The 26837-nt window shown below is 39.8% G+C and overlaps 1 protein-coding gene across 4 annotated transcripts in view; it reads left to right on the top strand.

Moving 5' to 3' along the window:
- Positions 1–20061, top strand: part of HECW2 (HECT, C2 and WW domain containing E3 ubiquitin protein ligase 2) — a 126603-nt gene extending 106542 nt beyond the window's left edge. For all 4 annotated transcript variants that reach the window (XM_021289785.2, XM_065069907.1, XM_021289787.2 and 1 more), the window contains 10 exons: positions 606–726; positions 2120–2233; positions 5699–5851; positions 7346–7444; positions 8981–9110; positions 9676–9822; positions 10450–10564; positions 11164–11249; positions 12314–12426; positions 17444–20061. In XM_021289785.2, the coding sequence (XP_021145460.2) occupies positions 606–726; positions 2120–2233; positions 5699–5851; positions 7346–7444; positions 8981–9110; positions 9676–9822; positions 10450–10564; positions 11164–11249; positions 12314–12426; positions 17444–17555 (1190 nt within the window). In that variant the 3' untranslated portion in view covers positions 17556–20061. The remainder of the gene's footprint in view (positions 1–605; positions 727–2119; positions 2234–5698; positions 5852–7345; positions 7445–8980; positions 9111–9675; positions 9823–10449; positions 10565–11163; positions 11250–12313; positions 12427–17443) is intronic.
- Positions 20062–26837: the final 6776 nt, after the last annotated feature.

The following is a 26837-nucleotide window of genomic DNA, read 5'->3' as shown; positions in this document are numbered from 1 at the left end:
AACAGTTTTTCAAAAATAAGATGACCATCACCAGCATGTATGTTCCTGCAGTCACACGTGAAAAGTTTCACAAACTTCGATTTGGTAGACTTTTCATTTTTCCAATATTTTTCTTGCTTGTACTTCAGCAAGGAAAAACTTCTACTAAGGGATTTCCAAAAGTCTTGCTGTGTTCAACAGGGACACAGTGGAGTACAGGCTGTTTATGCTTCATTTCTGAGTTCTTGTTTCTCCTGCTAATACTAAAACCAGAACAGATCAGAACATTTGTTGCATGAGCTATTGTAAAGGTTAGATGTAAAGTGTACTTGACAAACAGAAGTCTTTCCAGTTGATTGTGCTGGGGTTTTTTATTCCATCTTTTGCATTGACCTGGATTTGCTCTTTTAAGACTTACTTTAGAAAGATGATACTATGGGAAATGAGCAATCAAAACGTCTTGGATGCAGAGCACATTTGAAGATATGCAGCTTTTACTCTTTATAAAGGTGATTAAGCCGAACACTTACTGTGCCTTTTGCTGCTAAGGAGTCTTCTCAATAGAGGATGGGACATTAGTCAGTTCATGTCACCACGGCTCATTCTTTGCTTGTTGCTTCCCGCAGGTACCCAGCGTGCCAATGCTCGAGCTCCAGCTCCTTACAAAAGAGATTTTGAAGCCAAGCTGAGGAACTTTTACAGGAAGTTGGAGACTAAAGGATATGGACAAGGCCCAGGGAAATTGAAGTATGTTGAAGAATCTCATGAAGCTGGAGCTGTTTCTCAGGCAGCTTGCCCTGCCTTGCATGTCTATAACCTTCTTCCTACTAGAAGGAATGCATATGTTAGGGTTAGCCTTGTACTTCAGGAAATATACAGCCTGCCATAAAATACTTAGTGCCAGCATGTGATTCATAGCAGGGGATACAGCGAGTTCTGAGCACTTCTTTTCTGTGTTTCTCCCAACTGTATTTTCATACGAATAATATTACCAATACAGTACAAAAAAAGACTTTGGGAAGAGGCATACAGAACAGGAGGCATGTGAATTCTTCCATCATAGCAATTACTGTGATATAAACAGTTACATTTTCTTATCTCTTTTTCCATTGGAAAAACTAGGTGTGCTTATCTTTTGTACATCTTTGCCTCTATCAATATATCAGTCCTCTTTAGTAAAGAGGACTCATAAAATTAAATGTTATTAAATTCTAAGGATTGCCATAAAAAAACTGTTTATATTTTTACTTCAGCGCTTGGAGTGCTTGGAGTGAGGTCTTCCCTCCTTAATTTATTTGGTAATCATGTGTTTACATACTGTTATGTTAAGGATCATCATAAGACGCTTTCCTAATTTTCTAAATTACCATATCTTCTGCCAGCTATCAAACTCTCATAGTTTGATACTCTCATAGTAGCCATGAGGCATTAGAACTTTTAAAATCATTTATTCTCTTAGAATAGGGAGGTAGGGTTTTTGAATATACAGCAAGCTAAGTTTCAGGACACTAATTAGACACAGTTTTTTTGGCAGAATATAAAATGGTTCAGTAGGGAGGATTCTTTCACCTGTTATTTTTAGATCTTCGTGACACTTCCTCACTTTCACAGTCTTTTTTTAGAAGGTCCGTTATGTTTTCACATGCGATGCTTCAGCCTGGTTTGGGGCAAACAATTGCCATTTTGTCCCATCACACTTACACTGGGGATAATGTAGGCATGTGTGATTCTGGAGTTACCATCAGTGCCTTTACCCACAGGTTTTATCATTTTCCTTGTTAAGAGGTGAGATTCTTGCTTAAAGTAAGACTGATTTAGAGGCCCAGCCTTACAGAAGGATTTAAAACTTAATGAAATTGCTCACATCTAGACCCTTCCCATTGAAACCTTCAAATAAGGGAAGAACCAGGGCGGAAAAAATAAAACTACCCTTCTTTGTATGAGAGGCATTTTATTGAAATCTAAAGTAGATCTTCGAAGGAGGTAGATGAACAGACAGAACCTGCCTGATTTGGATCAAATTATCTGGCAGAAACTTGTATCTCAGTGAAGTCATCCTGTTACCTTGCAGTGTAAATAGATGTTTCCAACTGTGCCTCATGTTCACGAGTTGCTGTTTCAAAATTATTTTGCCTTTCAGATTAATCATCAGGAGAGACCACTTGCTAGAAGATGCCTTTAACCAGATCATGGGCTATTCAAGAAAAGATCTGCAGAGAAATAAACTCTATGTCACGTTTGTTGGTGAAGAAGGGTGAGTAGAACAGGGAAGTAAATGTGATCTCAGGATTCAGTGTGTCTCGCAGCTGCTGTTTGACCCAGCCTTGTGGGCTGGAGTGAAAAGAGGAAGGCTTGTGCTCAGGAAATGCCCCATACATAAGCCTAGAACATACAGCTGTTCAAGATGACATTATAGGCATTGTGAAATGTAATGTATCCTGCCTTTGCAGAAGTAATGCGTGTGTCGATGTGCGTTTTCACAATAGTTGGTGTGTGTTCCGGAATGTTGCTGGGAAAGCAAAGGAAAAACAAACTGCTTTCTCATGTTGTCAGAATTCTGTTCTGTCAGTGCTGCCATTATATCTCCTGTGCTGCGGGAGGTGCTCGCTGCTGCTCCAGCCCAGGGCCTGTCTCACAAATAAAAGCAACTAGGCAGTCGCTAGTGGTCAAATAAACACAAATACTCCTGATGTTACAAAGTCACTTCAGGAAATGCTCCGTCTGCGTCTGATGAAAGTCTAACACGTTTCATACAGGTTGCGAGATGTGCATTGCAAAGCAAGATGTGGTTAGATTTTCTTGTAAGTGAAACTAGAACAATGTACTGTCTGCCTCTTCAGACTCTTGATTTGTGCCCACTTTGTCACATCTTAAAGCCCGCTGCATTAGGCTCAAATATATATATATATATATATATATTATATTTACATTTCATGAATGTATTTGTGAATACATTCACGATTTTATTCCTTGATATTTAGGAAACTGCAGCACGCCGCTCTTGGAATGCTGCAGTGTGCGATATTGCCATGCTGTCTGAGTCTTTAAAAGAGCTCAGTTGTAATAGAAACATCTCATACAAGATTAGATAAAATTAATGTCTTGAAAACCCCTAAATCCTGTTGTTTGTTTGAAGTTCACCCTGAAGTGCTTAATGTTAATAAGGACCGAGTGAAGTCTGAAAGCTGAGAGCCAAGTGTGGACTTGTTCATCTAAATAATATCACCGAGCTGTGTGAGGAGAAGCTCAGAACTGGACTGACGGGGCTGGTGCAGGAGGAGATTGCACTTTATTGACAGAGCAGGGTGGGGATGCAGGAACCAGGCTTGTCTTCCACAGCCCGACCAGCCTTTCCTTTCACAGCTACAACCTCCACTCACGTTTGAAAATGAAAGGGAAACATTTAGAATCATACGTGAGACAGAGGTCGACCCAGATAGACTGTCTCATCAGTTGTCAGGCTTCTGCATTTCATCACCCAGGACAGCGAGGTGAAGAGTGACCTGGAAATGGGGCTGACACGTCCTGTTCCCATTATATCCAGCTTTACACAAGAGTCTCTTCTTAATGGAAAAGAACGAGTTAATTAAGAACAAAGTCAAATTAAAATGACGTCAATTCTCGATTTACAAATCTGTGTTTTGAATGCAGAAAGGATTTGTGCAAACAGTATTGTTTCATCAGAGATGGTGCAAGGATATATCACATCAAACTGCTCATTTGGCTGGGTGTACAAAGACAGGCCAGGGTGGAGGAGAGGAGGATGAGGAGGTGGAGGAATACTCCAAGTTAATTGTTTCCTATTTGCTCCTCCTTTTCCAAGTTTTTAAGTGGGAGTTTGCTCTTGCATTTCTTTTCCTCTCGGTAAAGAGGTGTAGGTCTTAAAGTAATGGGTAGTGAAATCCTTACAAATGAAAGCATTTTGGTAACTATTGATTTCTTACTGTATAAATTAATAAGGGGGGCAACTCAGACATAGTTATTGCTGTTCATATGATTTTTCTTATAAGTCTCATGATGTTTGTATCTTCCTTGAACCTTCCATTTCTACGGTCATGATGCTAGTTCAATGTCGATACATTCACACTTCATGTGGTGATAAATGAAGAAAAATGTGATACAAAGAATATGGTTCTTTAAAGTTATTTTCCCTGAGTTCAATTAACTATTAGTAGAAGCTGCTTTGCATTTCAGAGTGGTAAACCTGAAGTATTAATGGTGCTTCCTAGGAGACATGAGTTGTGTTGCCAACAACAGATTGCTCTGCTCCCGAATACCCAGATGCCCCACAGTTGCAGCTGCTCTGTGGTTACATACCTCTCCTATGAAGTTTTCTCACCCCTGTGCCAAGCCTTTAATTGTGGGATAAATCTGACTGGCAGTGCAGGGCTCTCATGATTGATTTATTTAACATGACTCACAGTAACTCTGCATAGAAAATGAACTGTAGGAAAGCACACAGTTTCTATTCTATCTTCTAATGAGTCTGATTATCCCAGAAATTTGCAAGAGTCTTCCAGATGACACTTTACTTAGTCCTGGTATTTGTGCCAAGATTAAGATCCAACAGTTGTCTGGGATATCAAACCATTTTAGGGTTTTTTCTGCATTTTGAGGATGAATTATGCCTTTCTCGCCAGGGTAAGGATCTGTTACAGTATTTCACTTCCAAAGCTTAACAGCAGCTAAGTCCTTCCAAATGACCAAGGGGAAAATGTTCAATGTTTTCTCAACTCGATATTGCTACCTAGCCTTTACTTTCCGGACAACTCCATCCTCAAAACCAACTTGTATCTTCTGTACAAGGTCATGAACCAAAACATGAGTAGCAAAAGTCCTGAGCTTCTCTACGATACTTCTGTCTGTGCACTTAGTACTAAAGCAACACCTTCTTAAGAGTCAGCTATGAAATCTTCAATCTACAGAAGATCTATCTTTGTATCTACTTCGTTAGAATTATAACAATCTCTCTTCCCCATGGAAAATCCCCAGTTTTCTGTTTTCCAACTCTACCAGAGCATTGACTTCATACTGAACTCATTTCACTAGTGACCTGCAGCATAATGTCAAAATTCAGTCTTACTGCTTTGTCAGCAATGAGTTTGTTTATGATTCAGGAAAAGGGGGTTATTTAAATTCCTTATTCATTAGTCCAGGAATCTTGAAATAGCAAAACAAAAAAAAAAAGGAAATGCACTCTCCAAAAAGCATTTAAATGCACTCAAGTTTGGAAGACAGACAAGAAAATTTTGACCAAGAAAGATAAATCACTGAAGCACTCTCAGATTATATTGCTAGGGAAAACAGAAATATTATCCTTCAAATTATCCTGTTGTTGCAAATCTGCAAAGACAAAACAGGACCATTGTTCATTTTCATTCTTAATTTGTCAGATGCAGATATGTCTAATGTTTCCTCGCTGACCCCCAATTATTTGGTGATATTCCTGTGGCAAAGAGGCCGTTACAGCCGGAGCCAAAATGTTTGCTGAGCACAACCCGCACAGAGCACTTGATTCCTGCCCTCCAAGCCATTCCATTTCTAAGTAGCCCCGCGAGGACTTCACATACCTTGGCATGAAGCAATCGGCAGGATAAGGGTTCTGGTTAAAATCTTGCGAAATTTCAATTAAAATACAGCGTAAGGAATGTAGATTCCAAAAAAGCTTTTCTTTGCACAAAATTAACACTTTATAGTAATGTCAGGTTTCTCTTTAAAGGTTGGACTACAGTGGACCTTCAAGAGAGTTTTTTTTCCTGGTGTCCAGAGAGCTCTTCAATCCATATTATGGTTTGTTTGAATATTCAGCCAATGATACCTATACAGTACAAATAAGTCCCATGTCTGCATTTGTAGACAATCACCATGAGTGGTAAGAATTATTTTTATATTTCTTTTTTCAGATATGTTTTCTGCTGTTCCCACGTGTAGAAAATTGCTCATATCTGCTCAGACATATAACACAGAATCTGATCTTTTTAACCAGCAGCAAAATAATTGCATCTCTTTAGACTTCCCTGGTTTTGTTTTCTCTTGTGGTTTTAAATGATGTTATTTCTCACAAGCTCAGCAAAACTATGATTTGGAACATGGACCACAGGATTGTCTCACAACACAGCTCTGTGTTTCTTGTACATTAGCAGTCATTTCATAAAAGCAATTAAAAAAAAAATGACAACAAGCCAGTCTTTCCTTTTTTTCTATAAGGAGATGATGGGAGATTTCAAACAGGTGTTACTGTATGTAGGTTGAGCCTTACTAAAGAGCACAGAGGTCTCCTCACTGGAAAAAAAACAACATATCGATTGGAAGGAAGTCTATGGAGTTACCTGAATTGGGGCAGAGGGAAGACTCCTGGTGACATAGCTCTTAAGCAACATCTGTACATACATACTTCTGAAATAGTTATCAAGGATTTTTTACATAATCTCTTTTTCACACTTATAAGTCAGTTTAAACCACCTGCAGTTGATTTAAGCCATCGCTTTACAAGTCTGTAAAGCTGTGCCATGAATATTAACAGAGGATTCTGTTGTGTGGGGAGTTAAATTACAGTGACCGTGGGATGACAACTGCTCATCTGCGTGCGACAGATACTTACAGAGTCCTTATTTATTGCAAGCCAGTTATGAGGAATGTGTATCAGAAAGGAATCTCATTACTAGTTTTAAAAATGAATAGACAACTCAATGGTTGGCTGCGTCCACTTCAGTTAGTTGAAGCAACCTACCTGATGAACTCCAGTGCTGCAACAACAAATGGCATATGCTGCACTGGAAAAGCAGAACAGTCTGGCAAAAAGGGAAGGAAATAAAAACTTAATGTATCGCGAGGCTTCTGCCAACATTTTGTATTCATCCCTGGCTCATGGTGTGCTGGACCAGAGACCTTGGGGGTGCGAGAGGCACGACCCCTCTCTTATTCTGCTGTGAATATTTGCAAAGGTCCTACTATTTTGAAGTTGCTGCCATCTGATCTCAAATCTGTCCGACTCCCTCCCTCCTCTCAACCCTCCTTGCACACCCGACAAAGTGTGTGTAAAGAAAATAAACAGCGGCTGTTATTTTGGAAGATAGACTTTTATAAAGAGGCTGGTCTGGCAGGGGTTGATGGGGTTAATATGGATTTGCCATTTTTGAGAAGTTGCGACTTAGGTATCTGAGGGATTTTCCACACCCCGCAGACTCGCATTTTTTCTGTGCCTTACTGAGAATGTAAAAGAAACACGAGAAAAAAAAAATACCACAATTCAGACATAGCTATCTGATTTAAAAACGTTGTTTGGAAATATATGTAAGTCTTGATGACAGAGCAGTGTCCAAACCACTAAGTTTCAGTATAACTATTGTAACTCCTTCTCTTCCAGGTTCAGGTTTAGTGGTCGAATTCTTGGTCTTGCTCTGATACATCAGTATTTGCTGGATGCCTTTTTTACACGACCCTTTTATAAAGCTCTCCTCCGAATGTGAGTAGAACTGTTCTGTCTCCTTTTTTGTTTGGTTCCTTCCCAATGGACCATGACATTTTGTGTATGCATGAACTATGAAGTTTTATCGTCAAAGAAGACAGGCTATTACTTATAATTTAATTTCAGTCCAGGACTTTTTTGACAAGTTCATTTCTTTCCACTTACGGTTTTTAGCCAGCCATGTAGTACTCAGAATGTTGTTTCTGGTTGGTATGAAAACCTCATGTTTTGTTTTACCCATGTTATCAGCTTGCTTCTACAAAATCTCCCATTTGAAGTTATACAGTGAAATGCTCTGGGTTTATTCCAGATTATTAATAGAGTTCTTATTCATTTGTCTTGTAATGACTCAGAGGATAGGATATGAATCACTTTGTAGCCTAGACCGCCAGACCCGTTCTCAGAGGTAGGCTGATTGTTGGCCATCTCCATGCTGATGAGCTTTACTTTGCTAACACTTCAGACTGTCTTCAGAACTACTGCTCCTGTTCTGGCTGAAACAATGGGAGCTGCACTTGCTCAGCATGGCTGGAGTTTAATTAAAGTGCTTTGCTTTTTAGCATCCTTTTAAAAGCTGCTTTTGAGAAGTCTGGAAGGATATTTTTTTGTATAAGACATCATACATTCTAGTAGTGCGGAGTAATGCATCTGTTCCTATTGCACATATATTTTACAAGTGCCTAAATGCTAACAGTGTCATTTCAATAAGAATGAGGACTTAATACTAATATTGTGTGACTGCTAAATTAAATTAATTGTTTCACTTGGCGGTTCTCTTATCACTACAATTAAAACTGAGGGGTGGCCACCTTTGTACACAGTCTAATAGAAGCAGCTGAAAAGCACCTTAATTAATAGCCCCAGTGTCCTGTTTCACAGAACAGGATTTCAGGAGTTAGGCAGAATGACAGAAATTGCCACCACGCTATTAAATATTATTAACAGCCTACATGTTCAAAGCTTGGAGCAGTAACTGTTGCAGAGAGCAAGGGGCAGTTGGCTTACAGGCTGGGTTTGTAAAAGAAGGACCAGGTGAGGGGAAATATGGCAGAAAGTAAAAAGATCTTTCTGTGGTAAGCAGGCTATCTGAAGAGACTTTGCATGATAAAGAGATGGGAGAGGTGGCAGTGTAGTCACATAAGCAAAAAGAATAGTAGCTGCTTGTTATAAAAGCTTACCATTTCTTTTATGCTTTGAATTTTTTTTCTCTTCAAGCTATGTATTTTCGTAATTCCAAAATATTCTTCTCTGGAAACATGGGACAGACTGACCATAAGCTTAGAAAGAAATGTATCTTCAAATTAATACATTCTGGAATTTTGTATATTAGCAAAACCATTTTGTGTTACACAGTAACTGCAATTACTAGGGTAATAAACAGAGATATGAAGTGGAGTCTTCTTTATTCTATTGACTTTTCTCTCAACCCCTGTTCTCAGTCTGTTTTTCAGGCCCGTCCTATCTCAGTGTAGTTACTGAGCACACGCTGCTGCCGTCATCTGAATTTCTGTGTTTTCTTCTTGTTTCCGCCAGACTCTGTGACCTGAGTGACCTGGAATATCTCGATGAGGAATTCCACCAGAGCCTGCAGTGGATGAAGGACAATGATATCCATGATATCCTTGATCTCACGTTTACTGTAAATGAAGAAGTTTTTGGGCAGGTGTGCAAGATTCTTAATTTAATTTCCTTTGGGTATTCTGCCGCTAGATAAACATGTATTTGGACAGAAGAATGATTGTCATTCTGTGCCGATTTGACCTTGTTTTTATAAAATTCTCGCTGATGAAAACAATGTTGAAATCTAAGGAGGAATTGTTATTTGTAACTCGTCAAACATGTATTTCTGGTTAAGGAGATTTTCTGGAGACTATCTGAAATATCCAAATTTTGGATTGCTCTGCTGGAGGTAGTTCACCTGAATTTAATTGTGTCAACATACAAAAGTATTACGACACCTTTGTTATGATATTATTTAAATTACTTCACTACTTTAATTACTGCATAGATTATTTCTTCTTCTCTGCTTAATTCTTCAGACTAAATGGGATTTTAAATATTATTTTATCAAAAAAAATATTTCTTTTATGGTCTCTTATTTCACATACTAAAGTCAGTCTTGGCTACTGCTTTGGAGGAATTACTTCAACTTAAACGTTTATATTACTATAATTCTTTCTTTTGTCTTTATAATACCATGTTGTCATTTGGTCATTTTTTTTCCAAAGATCACAGAACGGGAATTAAAGCCAGGAGGTGCCAACATCCCTGTCACCGAAAAGAACAAGAAAGAATATATAGAAAGAATGGTGAAATGGAGAATTGAGAGAGGAGTTGTGCAACAAACAGAAAGTCTAGTTCGTGGTTTCTATGAGGTAAAAAACTCCAGAAAAAAAAGTACTTTCGTCCTTTATCCTTCCAAAATATTTTTCTCCTGATATACATTTCCCATATACCATCCCAAAAAGCAGATACATATGTAGTGAGAAGTGCCCTTACAGGTATCTGGGAGGTTGGGTGGAAATAAAATCATCGTTCGTCATTGCATTAAACACTATGGTTATATCTCTTCTTTCATCTGGACAAACAATTGATGACTGTTGGTATGATTAGCAGGAATGGTTGTTAAAGTGAACCATTTGTTTCTTGTTGGGCCTTTGAGGGTTTTTGTGTGCATGTCATACTCAATGTAACGTGGTAGATTGAGTGTATTTCAAGGTATTTGTCTCTTACATGTTTTAACATGGACAGTTAAATTGAATGTATTGAATTTAATTTGTCCTGAAATAATTCGATATTATTTGCCACTGTGATCCTGGAATGAAACTGAATGGAACTGCAGCGTAAGAAAAAGAAGTCCTTTATAAAGAGAAAATAAGTAAGATTCTTTCCACTCATGGGTGAAATGTTACCTGGTAAACATCTCAGTAGCAGACAAGCTATGGGGAGATAAAAATCACTAAAGGAAGAACTGTTGCTAAGCATTTGATTTCCTTTCACAGGTGGTTGATGCGAGGCTGGTGTCTGTGTTTGACGCCAGAGAACTGGAACTGGTCATAGCTGGAACAGCAGAAATCGACTTGAGCGACTGGAGAAATAACACGGAGTATAGAGGAGGTGACCTGAATTCTGAATTGTTCCCTGGCAGTGGTGGCGGGCCTGGAATTACCAGTTTCTAAGACACTAAAGAACCATCATATAAGATACATCTTTGGTATCTTCTGAATTTCTGTGGTTAAGTTTGCATTAGGAGAAGGTAATTTGTCTGTTTTAATTCTGAGTAGGATCTACCTCCTTTCCACTCTCAAAGACGACAGGGAGTTAGAGGTAATCCCAATGACTGCGGGCCAGCAGTTGAGATAATTTGAGATCAATGGAAGATTTAGGAACCACTTTGAAAGAGAGGTGGTTGTAGCATCATTTGTAGCTTTAGATATATAAAAAGTACAGCATTGGAATATTTCAAGAATTGGCATTCCTAATGGAAGAAATGCTCACAAAAGAGTATCATTCCTTTTTGTCATAGTAAATTAATTCTCTGCCCTTAAGGTTTTTAAACATTTCAGGAGACTTCTCTCACCTCCTGTCTTTTGCTGCAATTGGATAAGGAACATGGCGTTATTGTCACTAGGGCCAAATTAGGAAACATTTACTTACTATTCTCTCAACCACTTTTGTAGCACCAGAAGGTATAAAGACTCTTCTTGTTTTAACAGGTTATCATGACAATCACATTGTAATTCGGTGGTTCTGGGCTGCTGTGGAGAGATTCAACAATGAACAACGACTGAGACTTTTACAGGTAAGAAATTGGCTATCTGTGTCAAAATAGTCTGCATCATTAAAATTACATGCTTAACTAGTCCCATCCAGGTTTACGACATCCAAAAAGGATGGTGATGCTAGCTAGTGGGAATAACCTGACAAAAAGCAGAGACTAACTGTACTAATTGTGACTGAAATAAACAGCAAGTAATCAGTCAGTAGCAAAAAAACATAAAGCGAGAAAAGCGTGTATAACATAAGCACATTTATTTAAGAATGTATCCAACATCAAACAGCAAATTTCAACAATGCAAAAAACATAATTCCTTTTGTGCCAACCTAGTACTTAAAAAAGCTCTGGAGAGCCAGAGATATCTGCTTATATGTTCCCATCACATCTGTTAGTCGGAAGTTTTTATCATATCCAGATCATTAAAAATTAAGTAGCCTCTGATCTGTCAAAATCCATGTTTGATCTGTCTGTTCAGAACAGGTTCTAATTAAATCTGCTCGATAGACAGCATTCTACCTGACCTTCAGAATTTAGTCCTTTTCTTACAGTGTTTAATAATTGTTTATGAAGATAGAATCATAGAATCATTTCAGTTGGACGAGACCCTCAGGATCATCGAGTCCAACCATAACCTAACCAACTCTAGCACTAAACCATGTCTCTAAGAACCTTATCTAAACACCTTTTAAACCCCTCCAGCGATGGTGACTCCACCACTTCGATATTGAAATCCACATTGCCAAATAGCCTTGACACAAAGACATTATCACACATTATTATTTTTCTCTTAGCTCCTCTTAATACAGAATAAAAACAGTAGGGAAAACCTCACTTAGGTAAGTAACTTCCTATTAGTAGTGATTTGTTCTACAATATTTATGTAGAATAATTACTTTTTGAAAGAAATCTGATAAGTTGTCTCTTCTGGAGCCCTGTCAGGGAATAATGGTCTATTTTCCCTTCTCCACCATCTAAAGTAGCATTTCTTACTTGTGCCTCACAAATTTCAGATGCTTTTACATAAGCATTTGGACACATTTCTGTCTTACACCATCTGCGCATCCCATCTCATGATGCTTTGTGTGCAGTTCGTTACAGGCACATCCAGCATCCCATACGAAGGATTCGCCTCTCTGCGCGGGAGCAACGGCCCCAGGAGATTCTGCGTGGAGAAGTGGGGGAAGATCACTGCTCTTCCCAGGTACAGCTGCGCAGGTGTTAAAGCTAGAGACGCTTTAGATAACCAGTCACCAGGATGATAGATAAGTTGTTTGAAAAGCACAAAAGTTTTAGCTGAATATGAAAATACGCTCTGCCTTACATGAAAATTTACTTCACTGTTGTTTCAGTGTGCGATGCATCCATTTTTCTTTGAATTCCTTTTTTTTTTTCTCGGGAGGTGGGCAAGGCAGTGTGGCTGACATCCATACTGTAATGCTTTTTTCATGGAAAATTATAGTAGAATGATAACTACTTCTGAATTTGATTTCGTTATACTTTGGTTAAATGTGCAATATTTACTCTGTGAACATGCAGTTCATCACTTGGGAGCAAAGACTAATATGAATTCCAATTAAATAGCACTTGTGACAGAGAGCTAGGATCAGACTTTTTTGATTAGACACATACAGTATAATTTAGTAATGTAATTTTTAGGCTTCGTCAGATGTCAGTAGTGTGAACAAATATGGAAGATGCAAGTTATGAACTGCAGAAGGGGTGTGTTTTGAGGAGAGGACCATTTGACTTAAGAGGCAGCACAGGGACAAAAGGAGGTGAAGATTTCAAAGAGCACAAGCAGGGTCAACTGAAATACATGAAAAGGGTAAAGGAAGAGCAGGAATTGAGTTGTACAAGGCAGGTTCCAGCCTTTTCTGTATTGTGATCAGGCCGATACGTTTCTAGATTTCCTTTCATCCAGTTCTATAATTCTGTGGCCTCTAGAGTGGGTTAACAGTGGTTAGAAATACAGATTAATGTGACAAGTGTGGGTGAGCTACCACCACTTAATCAAATCTCAGCTTTAGTGTGCTGCTTCTAGTCTGTCCTAGGAGTTTTGGGCTGGGCTCATCCCTGGAGGACATTCAAGCCTAATCCTTGCCCATTCATCTTAAACAAGATTCCTCAGGAATAACTTGCATTCAGAGTCTCTTTTTAGACACAAAGCGTCTGTCAGACACACAGAGAGCTCCTCTGACCAACAACCTTTAGCTTTCGTCTCTTGGGTTGGGATCCGCCTGGATGCTGCCATTTGAACCGCATTGAGAAAGTCAGAGGTGCAGAAGCAGCTCCAAAATCCATAGTCTTAGCAGGTGGCCTCTAAGAAAGCCATCTCGCCAGTTTACAGTACAAATGAGAGCCAGGCGACTGAGGATTAAAGATAAGCAAATGCTGGAAATTGCTATTCCAAATCAAATTCTTGAGTATCTTTTGGGGGCCTAGTAATGCCTTGTGGCCTCGCAAGTCTGCGTTACAGTTTGATTATGATTGACCTATGGACTAGCTTTGATTCTGTTTAAAAATAAAAAAGCTTTGATTTTAAAAACTAATTTCTGACTTCAAAATGTAAGATTTCTTTGCGAGTTTAAGTAAGAAACGAGATTGTGCGAGTTTTTCCATATATTGTCTAATAGTGGAATTCCTGGTGCTGACAAGCACGGCTTGCAGTGTGGAAAAGGTCAGGACATGCCTGAACAGGATGCTCAGAATTTCCTCTGAATAGGTTATATAGAGCCCTGGTTGTAATAAACTGCAGAATAAAACTGCTTCTTGTAGAGCAATGTGGAGAAACATGTCGAGAATCTCTGCTACCATCCAGCAAATATAGGGGAAATGCCAGCTCTTCACATTTAGGAGAATGTATCATACCCCTGAAGTTCATTTATGATTCCCTTGGGTAGGAAACATTTGATTTTTGTCTCTGTGGATAGTTTTTAGCATGCAAGTGTGAGAATTAAAATAAACTACCACCACACTTCTTAAAATAAACAGCTGCATATGGCAAATATCTACAGCTGTCCTGAGCTGGCAATTCCTGCCATTCACACATGGAACCTCTCATAAAAATTAAATGATCTTCCACGGTTTATGCTTAAAATGGGCTAAGCCCTAAGCAGAAAGGAGTATTTGCACATTTACGTATCTAGTTCCTGCCTGTAGTTTTGTGTATCTTCAGCCTGTGTCTCACCAGCTTCAGAGACTCGCTGTGTAAACAGCAGGTAGCGCTGGCTTAAAGGGAAGACATGGTTACAACCACCCCGAGACGCAAACTTTCCACGGGTGTCCAAACAAGCCCTGCCTGGGTAAACACCCGCTGGATCTGCCCAGAACGCTGCCCTGGGACTCGGCAACTCTTTCTGATTCTCAGATAAGGAAAACATTTGTACAAAGGCACCGTCACTCCCTCGTAGCAGTGTCATGCTTTGCAAATCACCCTGTTGATCTCAGTGGGAGCGCTGGTGAAATTCGCTAATACTTGGTGTGAGGGTGGCAAAAGCTCGGACTCAACAAGCCAGTGGACTTTATGTTTTGTCCTCTGCCTCTAAAAAAACTACAGCACTGCTGAAAACACATAAGAATATACATCTCCATCTCTTTGAGACACAGGAGGCAAGAATTGTAGTTACTTAGGTATGAGATTGTGGTCTAAGGAGCTGTGAATACACAAAGTATTCCCTAGATGTTTACCTAGTTCCCGCTGTTCTGGCTGCTGTGTAATCAGTGCTGCTGAATCAAAATTGCGAGATTAGTGGGAGGCGCACATCAGGTTGCCTGGCTTGTATCACTGGCTTTTACACTAGTAAGGCACTAACATGTAAAAGGCCCTGAAAAGACTGATTATTACAGGTTTAGCTTAACTGTTGCCATCCCTGATGCCATCCAGAGGTAAAAAAACCTTTCTTCTCGAAGACTTAGGAAGCTCTTTGCTAGGGTGAGAAAAGCATGTGTTGCCTCAGAAGACAAAGATCTTAAGTTTTTGTCTTTTTTTAATGACTGGTTTTCTAAATCGGTGGTTGCATTTTTGAAACTGCCCTCAAAATTAAGATCAAGCTCAGTTCTCTCAATAAATGTAAACAACATGCCGGCTTACTATTAAACCAGCTTGGAATGAATCCCTTGCTAATTATATCCTGTGTCTTTTATAATTTGTGGTTTTACAGCCCACACAGCGTGATCCATGGTTCTAATGAGCGGCTGTCAGCCCCATGCAGCAGGAGCTTGTGGTTAGACTGTTAATTGCCTAAGATTCTTCCACACTCTGCACTGAACTCAAGGGATCACTGAGTTCCAGTTGCTGCTGGGTCTAAATCAGTCTCTTTCTTCAGAAGGGAATATTTTTTTTCCTTTTTATTTTTTTTAAGTATTCTGCAGGAAATGCAATAATTTAATCCCCAGCACAGATGTTACTTTGTAAGGTTTTTGGAAAGGCAAATGAGGAGTACAAAGCAAGCTTAGAGGGATGCCTGCCTGGGTGGAGACATTTTTACCGGGCTCCTGGAACACAGGGTGCGGAAAATGCCCTCTCTGCCATACAGATAAGCTATATATACTATCTCTATATATGCTGTGTACTGTCTGTACTGGCCCTGTACTTCTGAGTATCCTGTATTTGGGGAGGGTGCAAAATTCAATGCTTTTTTTAAGTGACTGCACATTTGATGTTCGGACTGTGTTTATAATAATAGCGTGGCCTTCTGTACAGTGTGTACATTTCTTCAGCCTCATTTTTACGACACTACAAGGCTGTATTTGAGTGTTGCACCTTCAATGAGGGCTTGTAATGGACTCTCTCTGTTTGTAACAGATGAGATTAATCCACTTCACGCTTCATCCCCTTAAGTGGGAGCCGAGAACCACTTAAAACAGTAATTAATGAGCTTGTTCCCATGGAAGGCAGCGCTTTCTGGCTCAGAGAAAGCTCCGTACTGGTCTGTTGTAGACACTTGCCTTTCTGGGACTGGTTTGGCTAAATGAGGAGTTGTATTTGCTGCAAAGAGCGACCTTGTTCAGTCCTTCCATTGGCATTATGTTACCCATTTACACTTAATATGGATCATAGTGATGAAGGGCAGGCCACTGCAGGAAAAGTTTGGTTTTCAGCTGGATTGTATTTAAATAACACCGTGATGCGTTTTATTGCAAAACAATGAAGTATTTGTAAACAGAGACCTGCCAAAATACAAAAAGGTTTTAGTCCTCCAAAACCAGCCTAAATGAGGCTTTGGTACAAAGGTTCAGAGTGGCAAAGATGCCACCATTGGCTTCTCCTCGCATGGTTTCTTCCTCCAGAAGCCATCCCGTTAGTAGTTCTGCTCTCTGTTTCACTGGAGAAGGCCCATCCACTGTAGTGTTTTAGGAAGTGTTATCCTTAGCCTGCCCTGAGGTCAGGCAGTGATATCCATTATTCTACTACAAGGAGAAGCCGTTATCATCTCCCTTTTCATTCCCTGGAAGGGGTTTTGAGAGTCACTTCCAAGCATGTCAGAACAAAACTGAGGTAGATGGACTTTGGGAACTGAGAAATAAGGCCTGTGGTTGGCCTCTTAAGAAAGCAGGGTGGAATGCTAGAGGAACGTGCATAGTTTTGTGTAATTACAACAAGTATTGTTCTAAAGGTCGTTGGCTTGCAGGGCCAGAGATGAGGACAGTGTAAATCAGCACAAACAGTAATTTCCCAAGAACGTGATCCATATGCCAAGGAAACGTAGAAGGAGGAGCATCTAATTTGTCTGTCCTTTAATACTGTGGGATTGTTTCCTGTATATCTAGAGTATTTTTTAGTATCATCAAATTTAGTATCTTATGCGTATTCAATGTATTCAAATATTTCGTTTATGATTACAAAGACAATATTTAAGTATCATCTGTGCCGGAAAAAAATACTACTACTCAGAAGGTACATTTAAAGCCAAGATTTCAGAACAGACTGAATTGTACCATGTTATAGCATTCTTTACCCCATGCCTTTTGGGTTGTCAGTGTGCTTCTAAAGACCTTCATAAATGCTTCTGACTGGCTTATTTTAATTAGAAACAAGTAGATTAAACCTCACTACCTGTTCAATTGCAAAGCATCATTTGACAGAACAAAGTCTTCTGAAAGACTACTAACAGCCCGCCTCCACACAAGCACATGCAAGTCTGTGTGTTCTCTTTTGAACTTTTTGAATCATGTACTTCTTCTCTTCTTTCTTTTGTTTTTCTTTGTTTCTCCCTCAGGGCTCACACTTGTTTCAATCGTCTGGACCTTCCCCCTTATCCATCATTCTCTATGCTATATGAAAAACTGTTGACAGCAGTTGAAGAGACAAGTACTTTTGGACTTGAGTGATACACAAACCACAGTGCCCAGCTCGTTGGACTTTTGTGGGTCTGTCTTCTCAAGGAATGAATGAACGTTTGTATTGGATTTCCTAGAGGAAAATTGTTTCGCGCTGCAATTCAAATAATGAGGTTCCGTGAAAGATCTTGTGAAGCAATTAAAGTGCATTGTGATCATGGCAGAAAATTCTCTGCAGTGAAACTAGAGTGTGCCTGATGTGCAGGGCAAACCAAGTCTTGCAATCCGTGGTTTTTCAAGATGGCCAAACTTGTGATGTTCTGAGCAAACAAGAAACGCGATCCCACGCTGTGATCAGCCTGGCTACTGCAAAACTGACGTGTCCCCGAAAACTGGATTTCAGCAAAGCTGTTGAATTGAAAATTCAAGTCAAAACATCAAATCATTCAGCCCCTTACCTACCCAGTAAATTATAAAAAAATCCTACAATAGATTTTTATTTTTTTTTAATTAATGAAGGTACATTATTTTATGCCCTATGTTACAATTAGCATATCCAGTACTTGCTTTATCTAAGATGCCGAGTGCCTGCATGGTGTGCACCACAGAGCTCAAGGTCCTGGGGCAGAAGTGAATTGGAAGGAAAGTCAGAAAGTCAGAAATTCAGCACCAAAGGATGTAGCAACACCGGCTGGCATTGAGGTTTGTGGAAATGGGCTTGCCAGGGGTGTGTTTGACAAAACATGAGCTGTTCTAATGAACTTAATCACTTAATAAGACTGATTTTATGCTTTATACTGCATGGAAACTATTTTAAGAAGAAACTAGCAATTTATCACAGCATATCAGGAAAAAAAACCCTAACACAGTGACTTCTGTTTATTTTTATAGGTTCATTATATTATGTTTCTTAGAGTGTAAACAGGAAAGAAGCAAACTAAAATGCTGTTTCTCTTTTTGTCACTTTCCATGCTTGAACAGGCGTTCTGCTAGTGTTTATTCTTTAAGCACTCTCAAGGGGAAAAAAAATGCCTTTTATTTTTATAAGAGTAAAAGACTCCCCAAAATATTTTGCACTGAATGTACCAAAGTTGAAGGGACATTATGATCTGACCGATAGCCAACTGCATCACTATCGAGTACCTGTAAAAATGCTTAGGAATCAGGCTTTCTTCACGGTGCCACGTCTATAGATATCAGGACTGTGCACATAAGTAATAATTTTATAATACTCTATGTGATATTGTAATATGCATTTATTTTAAATGCACCTGGGTCATTTTTCATGCGTTGGATAGCTTAATGCAGTGGAGTTTAATACAGATATTTCATATACTCCCCACACCTTTTTGTTTGTACAGCACCATAAAATACTTGCTCATTTGGAGACCACGAGTAACCTACTTTATGTCACTGGTCACAGTGACACTGTCCCACGTCAGGGAACACCTGCAAGATGGAAACTGGTCGTAGTACCTACGCTTGCATTTTCACTGAGAGTTTTCTTAGCAAATATTACTCGAAAGAGTTTTTACGGCACATCCAGCACTGCATGGACACCAATTTCTTTATGCTTAATTTTGCTGAAATACACGAGGCTTCCTCGCATCTATTTTCAGTGCTTTCCTCCAGATGGTCTTGCGGAACACTCGCGCAGCTGCTGTCCCACAGCACGTCCGCCACATTTTAAAATTCCAGGAAGCTGCAGTCGGATACCGGATGAAAAGAACACGAATCTGCCTTTGCGCAGCCCCCTCGGTCACCCTGAAGCACAGCAAGCCCGGTTCTGTGGGAAAAGTAGCTTTTCAAGTCACATCCTCGCTTTGTAGACTCTGGAAAGGCCATCTCAGGGAGGTATCCTGCTTGGTCTGGTAGGATTTTAGTTTTGTTCCGACAGAGGTGAACGTCAATGGAGATGCCATCAGCAAAGACCAAGAAAACCCCTCAGGCTCACTGAGAAAATGTTACCTGTGCAAAGGAAAACCCACTTGTAAAATCAGAGTGAAAGCATTATTTTATTTTGGGAATAACTGAACTTCTGCGTGACATCTGGGACTTGCTTACTTAGTATAGGTTTTCTTACGCTACTTTTGGCCGGTATGAAGTGGCAAAGAAAAGCCTAAACATGTCGCCCTGTTTTTACGCATATCTTTATCAGTCTTTGCTAAGATCGCATGTCACAGGTCCTAATGCACATCTTTTTTTCAGAACACAAATGAGCAGCAGGCAAACTGACTTTTCATCAGGCCACTCCAGCATGGCTCATGTTTCCTATGATCCATTCACTGAGTAGCTAAAACTCTGGCACTCGAAGCAGAACGCAACTTTTGATCAGCTGAAGGACTGCAGAATTCTGATTTTACAATACTGTGTTATCTGTAGTCTAAAAAGGAGATTTCCCAGGTGGAAACTGTATCTACAAGTTTTGAACCAGAAACTCTTTGGAATGAAAAGTTTAAATACTTGGCACAAAGTAAGTTTATACTAGTCTGCCTTTTAAGTTATGCTTTTGTACAAATCGAAAACAATAAATGCATCTTGTCAATTTTTATTTAAATATGTCTACTGCACACCTTTTTTTTCTGTATTCATGCATATAGAAATATATTTAAATCAGTCACGATGATCCGGTGTTCTGTAAAGATGTGACAGGGTCACCAGTTGGGGCAGCTGTCAGTTAAATAAATCCAGAATCCCCATTGCATTAAGACCAAGAGTTTTAAACAGAACTTTCATTAGCCTTGTAGTGAAGCCACCACAAAAAGGTGTTTGTGTGGCTTAGAGGGTATCCAAGGTAAAATCCGTCTGTGTACACAGGCACCACATGAGCTCCACATGGAAGCGGTTAACCTTGGGTCATACGGTGTACGGTGAATATATATATATATATATATATGGAATTTTGGGGGAAACTGCAAATCCAGGCAGCAGCAGGCTGGCAGGACATCAGAGTTTCTGGCATGAGTTAAACAGAGCACTGGACTGGTAGTTTGCTCCGTTTCAAATTATAGGAAAGAAGAGAGCTTTGTGGTTTCTTATATATTTTTAATCCTTTTAAAAGTAAAAAAAGAAAAAAAAGCTTCCTTCTGAAGCATTCAGAATGGTATAAGCTGGTTGCTACATGTCGTCTGAGCTACATTAATTGCAGATGTTTGCTGAATTACTGCAGTGGTGGCTGCAGAGGTTTGCGCGGATACTTCCAAGCACAGCGTCGCTGGACAGGGAAACTCCTGTTCCCAATGGGGAATGTGGCAGCTGTGTTTGAATAGCCTCTATAAGGTCATTTCCCATAGCTTGAAGCAACTTAATTATTTTCAGCAAATGAAAATCGTTTGTATTAAATTATACTAGTAGTTCTGTTTCTCTTGCTGTTGTTTTGATGTGGAGGGGTGATTTATTCCTGTTAGCACTAATGGGAGTTGAGCAATAAGTTTGGCCTCTGGTTGTGAGATTACAGGCTTGGCTTTAACGTTAACCTTACAGCAGTAATACTCAACCACTGCTGCTGTTTCCCCTTCTCATCCGTTCTTCCCTGGGCAGGCAAATTGAACTCCAAGCGAAATTTCAGGGTAATTACTCAAACCTAGCTCCTGAAACTGTTTGTGTTTTGGCTCAGTTATGTGGTACAAAACAGAACTGAGGGTCTTTTCCAACCAAAATGATTCTGTGATTCTAGGAACACGCAGTTTTCACAGTGTGTGCTGGTTTATGTTTTGCATCTCTTTCAAATAGGCCATGAGCTTCACAATGCTGCTGTTCAGAATGACTGGTTTCAGCACTAGGCTGCCACTATTTAGTATGTTCATTATTACGAAGAGTTTGTTATTCAAATGTTTCTAGTATTTTCTAAAATAATTTTACTGTAAATTAAAGGAATTGTTTGGTTGAAACTTCATGTAGGGCTCTACTTTGTGGGCTTTGCTCAGAGCCATCTTATGCCACAGAGCATTTTAAGGTAAACTTGTGATTAACTTGAGAATTCTGTTTAATATCAGTGACACTGGAAAGGCTCTTCCTGACTCTCGGTGAAAGGATGATGGGCAAGGACTCCTCTGGAATGGTTACAATCCATTGTAACCTCTGTATGTATTCAAAATGCAATTAAAATATCTCCTGGGGGCTATGTGAAGTAATTACTACACTCATTGATTAGCCCCCTCCTAAATCAATAATAGAAATTGTGAACTTGTTTCCTTTATGTACCAAATGCAGTCAGATTCCATTGCAGAATAATAATTTAACCAGATGTATTCTGACAGATCTCTTACAGTGAACACGAAAGGGAGCTGAGCTATGCTTCTTTCAGTCCTTCCTCCCTTTGAAACACTTGGGAATAATGAAAATTGTATTTTGGTTTTCAGTTGTTTCTTTTTTAGACCTTTCAGAAACTTCTCACTCTGACCCTACTAGAACAACCGTGGCTGCTTGGAGGGCTTCGGTAAGCGCTCAGGACGTGTATCGTTCCACTAATTTCACTTCGTTTTGTGCTGACATCAGTGTAATCAGCTTTGAAATGTATGTACCCACAAAAGTCCACAGGACTCTGGTCTCCCTTATTCTGGGCTGCCATCCAAAGGCCGCCCATCCTCTCCCTTCTAATTGCACATAATCCCACAGTCCCTCAGGAGACTATTGCTGACCACCTGTGCTGGCTGGAGCTGGAGCATCAGGGCAGGTTTATTTTTTCATCAAGAATTAAACTGGTCTCCTTTGCAACAGAGAGAGAGCATTGATAGGATCACAGTCACTCCAACATCCAGATTGTGAGCGGTCTAAGAGGAAACAGTCATGAAAGATTTTTGGAAAACTGTTGATTAGGTATCCGAGAGTAAATTGTCCTTTTCGTTTTGTTTTTGCAAAATGAATAATGAGGCAAGGAGATTTTCTTGCAATGCATATTAGGAACAATTTCTTCCCCAAAGGGCTGTGGGGCATTGGAACAGGCTGCCCAGGGCAGTGCTGGAGTCACCATCCCTGGAAGGGTTTAAAAGACGTTTAGCCAAGGTTCTTAGGGACACGAATTAGTGCTAGAGTTAGGTTATGGTTGGACTCAATGACCCTGATACAAGCAGCTCCTGACATACTCCAGTGACTACTTGGCATCATTTTAAGTGAGAATTACCATTTTTATAGTTAGAAATACTCATCTAGCAGTAAAAATCAGGTCAATAAAAGATTCCTCTGAGACATCATATTTGATTGCCATGCTGGCTGCAGTCACGCATTGGAGCTGAGTAATTTTAAAATCGATTACTGTATGAATAAGCAAATCTCTAAAGCCTGATAAATAATGCTAGAAAAGGACCGTAATTGTAGGTGCTGTAATGATAAGATACGGCAGTTCCAGTCAGCAGATACAGGCTACAAAATGCAACCGTGGAATAGTGCGAAAGAGAAGGCTGAAAGGGGGGCGGCAAAAGGACTTTTTGGATGGGGAGCGGTGCTGACCACTGGCTGTACAAAAGGGGATACGTTTTGCTTGAAAATTAGGCTATGAGAATGTATCCAGGAAAAACGCCTATTCATTCTGAGATACACTAGCGCTACTGCCACCGCAAGACATCTTTTACCTAAAGTACACAATCAGAAAACTTCTCTGCTGTTTTTTTCTTGTTTTATTTGGTTTGGGTTTTTTGTTGGGTTTTTTTTTGTGGTTTTGGGGGATGGTTGGGGTTGGGTTTTATTTTTGACTACTCTCAGGAAAATGAAGGTTTCTAAATAAAATAAGGGTGGTGTCTGGAAGTCCTCTTTCTTCTTATTGTTTGCACAAATATTACTCTGCTTGTTACTTACTGCATTTGGCAAGAGAGACAGTATCTGATAAAAGGTTAAATCACCACCACCAAAGGTGACGTTCATTTTAAATGAGACGGGCCAAACCCCTAAGATTTCAATGTGTAAAAATACAGAGGTTTGTATCAGATGCTTGGGGTTTGTGTTACGCTTGCATGAGAACCATGGATTTCCATGAAGAGCGTTTTGCCATTCTGAGACTGATACAAGATTTCTAAAGCTTCTTTAAGGTAATAAAAATATTCTCAATGATCTAGTTAGCTTTGGCCAAGCTGGAGTGACTCTTGACGCCACTCGCGCTCTAACAGCATTATCAGCAAAAATACTCTATAAGAGGGTGGATCTCAGGACCTGGTTCTCTACGGGAGAAGAGTTATCATACTATAAGAATATAAATCATCTTAGGAAGATGCTTTTTCTTTCTTTTTCCTTAGAATGACTTGGCCTTGAGGGCATCCATGGATCCTGAGCAGCAAGGCTGCTTTTTGTATCAGCTATTGAGGGATGTGTTGTGGAACAGTGGTACCCCCAAGTCAGTTGATATTCTTTGGGTTATTCAGCATGTTTGAGAGCGCATATAGTTTTACAAGTTTTTGTAGTGGGGATGCAGGCATCCAGAATCTAACAGGTGTAGAGGTGCATCTCCCTCATTTTATGACAATTATTTGATATAATTTTATACCAAGTTCTTTGTTTTTAAAGAATTTCAGGCACTGAGAATAGAGAGTGCGTATTTATTTCGAAGCTTTAAGTAGAACACACGTGGTGTATTTTTTAATCCTTTCCATGCTTTTCAGTTGAGTGTTCACAGGACTGTATATCGAATACAATACCAAGTTTTTCTATCTTTCTACCAGGCAATTTAAGTTTCATCTGAATTTGGTATATGTCTTTCACAAAACACTAAGTGGGAAATATGTGCTTCAGGCATTAAGATGGTCTGCGTCTTTGTCTCTATTTATATTGCATTACATTTCACTTTATTTCTTTGAGGCAGAGAGATACAAAATGTGTTGAGTGTGTTACAGGGACACACAATGTGTTTTGTTGTGCCTGACTATAATGTTTGACTGCTCACACATTTGCATCATTATTTACCCAGTTGAATACACGACTGTTGTGTTGTATTTCCTGTTATTCAAAAATGTTTGGGGAAAAGATTTTTCTGTGTATAATTTTATTTTCATACTGATCTCTATTTTGTTTAAGGCCATGTTTCATCATGAAATCACTTAATTAAAATAAATCTTCTTACAAAATCCGCTTTGGAAATCAACTCTATTATTGTGCCTCCGAATATATCGTGACATCGTTTTTTTTAATCTCTAGATCATCTAATGTCCTTCGCAGCATTTTAAAACCTTCTGGTGGCTTATGGAGTTGGGCACGTTAACAAATTGGAATTTTGGAAGCAGAGAAATTAGGGATTCTGCAGCCGTGTGCAACATCATTTGAACAAGAGCTATATATGAAACAAAGATTATCACAAATAAAGCAAACAGAGCACCAGATGCTGCAGTCGACACATTGGAGAGGCCCAAGCGTCGTGAAGGGGTTTCTGCCTTTGAATGGAGCATCAGAACTGGCAGGGGCTGTGACGCAAAGCACCGTTATCTTCATTAAAATAGATTTTTATGCCTTTAGTAAAAGTTGGTGCCCCAGTGTTTTCCTCCTCCTTTTGTAACAGGTTTTACTAATTCCAGGAAGAGATACTGGTCTTTTTTCAGCACGTAGGTGAGGGTTCTCCTAATAGAGATGCCATCCAAGACTTTTGCTCTGGAATGGTTGAACGGCAAGTTGTCACTTCTGTTTTATACAAACTGGCTTTAGAATCTAATAACGAAGTGAATTTTTTTTTCTAATATTTTAAAGCTATTTCTAGAAAGTAATTTTGCAGTATCTTGCTGCTCCCAGAAATGTGATGCACACCAACCTGAAGCACTGAAGGGGAAGAGAAGGGGCTTTGAGACCTGAGCCCTTTCAGACTCGGTCATAGTTCTCGGTCTTAGACTCACAAGGCATTTGCATCCAGATCACTGATAACCGATGTGCCACGTATCGAGCAATTGCTCCTTTATCCCTCGGGCTGGAGTTTGTATGAAGCTCGTGCCAGGTGACAGAGGCAATTCTGGTGAGCAGTGGCTGGTTGAGATACAGGGACTTTGCCCATTGCGTTGAGAATTGCCTTTTCTTGCTGCTTTCCCACGTGCAGAGGTGAGGAGATGGCTGCAGAGATTTCGTCATGGGCAAAAAGCCTTGTAATGGATAGATAATTACGGAAGAGAATAAATTATTAAGAATGGGAATCACGAAGCTAACACCTTTGGCATAGTTAAAAACCAGCAATGAATGAGGAGGTGCATGCGTTAGCAAGCAGCACGGTTTGCGATCCCAAACTGTTGTGACCTCCTGTCTGTCCTTCCCCCTCCCCACCCTTTGTTTGTCCTTCTCTGTTCTGGTGGATCAGAGTAAAATTCCAAAGTCCTCAGGGTGGAGTGCAGCCAATTATACCCTTCTCTAAGTGCCAGACATGTTTTTATGGCATTATATAAACAGATAACCAAGACTACAATAACACACGTGTCATGAAGCATTTTTAGTATTTTTTTTGGTTTTCAGAACTTAGAGCAAAGCAAATCCTGGCCTCCAAAAGGATCTGTAAAGGCACCCGAGCAGCTAAGGAGACAAACATAAGCACTGGCATTTACTTTTTGGCACCATGCGCTATAATAACCTAAAACATCTTAATTGCAGCCATCATTTAATTTGACTCCTGTGGATCATTCGGTATGTTCGGAATGCTGCTTGTTTTTCACCCTGCACAAAGACCCGCTTCTCACCAAACCCGACCTTTTCTACATGTTGTATTTTTATTTGGCAGATCTATTTGAAGTCATGTTATAATGAAGAATGGGTACGGTCTGGACCTCTGCTGAGCTGGCGGAACTTGGTGGAAGAGAGTGAAGATTTTGGACTTTGTCAAAACCATCCACAGCTCAAAATGCTAAAAATCTAGATGGAAGGTCAAGAGAGCAGGAGTTGCGCTTGAAAAGCAAGTTCTTAGCAGGTGTATCTTATTGTCCCAGCTCATGGTAGGACATATTCCAAAGTCTCCAAGAATGCTTTTCATTTTCTCAAACTGCGTATCTCATCTTCATTTACACTCCTTGAACTACCTTATGTCAGCGTTGCAGCGACAGCGTGACTCACCACACATGTGGCAATGACCCGTTTCACTGGCACTGCCACGGCATGAACAAAATGAACCCAGGAACTCTAATGCTGCCCTGCCAAAATACAATTTACCACTCCTAAGATCTTACGCTACGTGACTATTACTGCCTTTCTGGTAAAGCTATTATAAAATGGATGTTTGTAGATTTCCAGGGCAGCTGGTTGGGTTGCTTCACAGAGGAAATCCATTTGACAAACAAATTGCAGCTATTTTAGAACACTTTCTAATTTCAACTTATTTCTGAAGCATGCCTTGGGCTATTTTATATCCTCAAAAAGGGGCTTTGAAACCACAGGTTAGTCTTT

The sequence above is a fragment of the Columba livia genome, chromosome 7 (assembly GCF_036013475.1).
Source record: "Columba livia isolate bColLiv1 breed racing homer chromosome 7, bColLiv1.pat.W.v2, whole genome shotgun sequence".
NCBI lineage: Eukaryota > Metazoa > Chordata > Aves > Columbiformes > Columbidae > Columba > Columba livia.
Note: the sequence above shows the minus strand (reverse complement) of the source record. Positions and strands in the feature narration are given on the sequence as shown.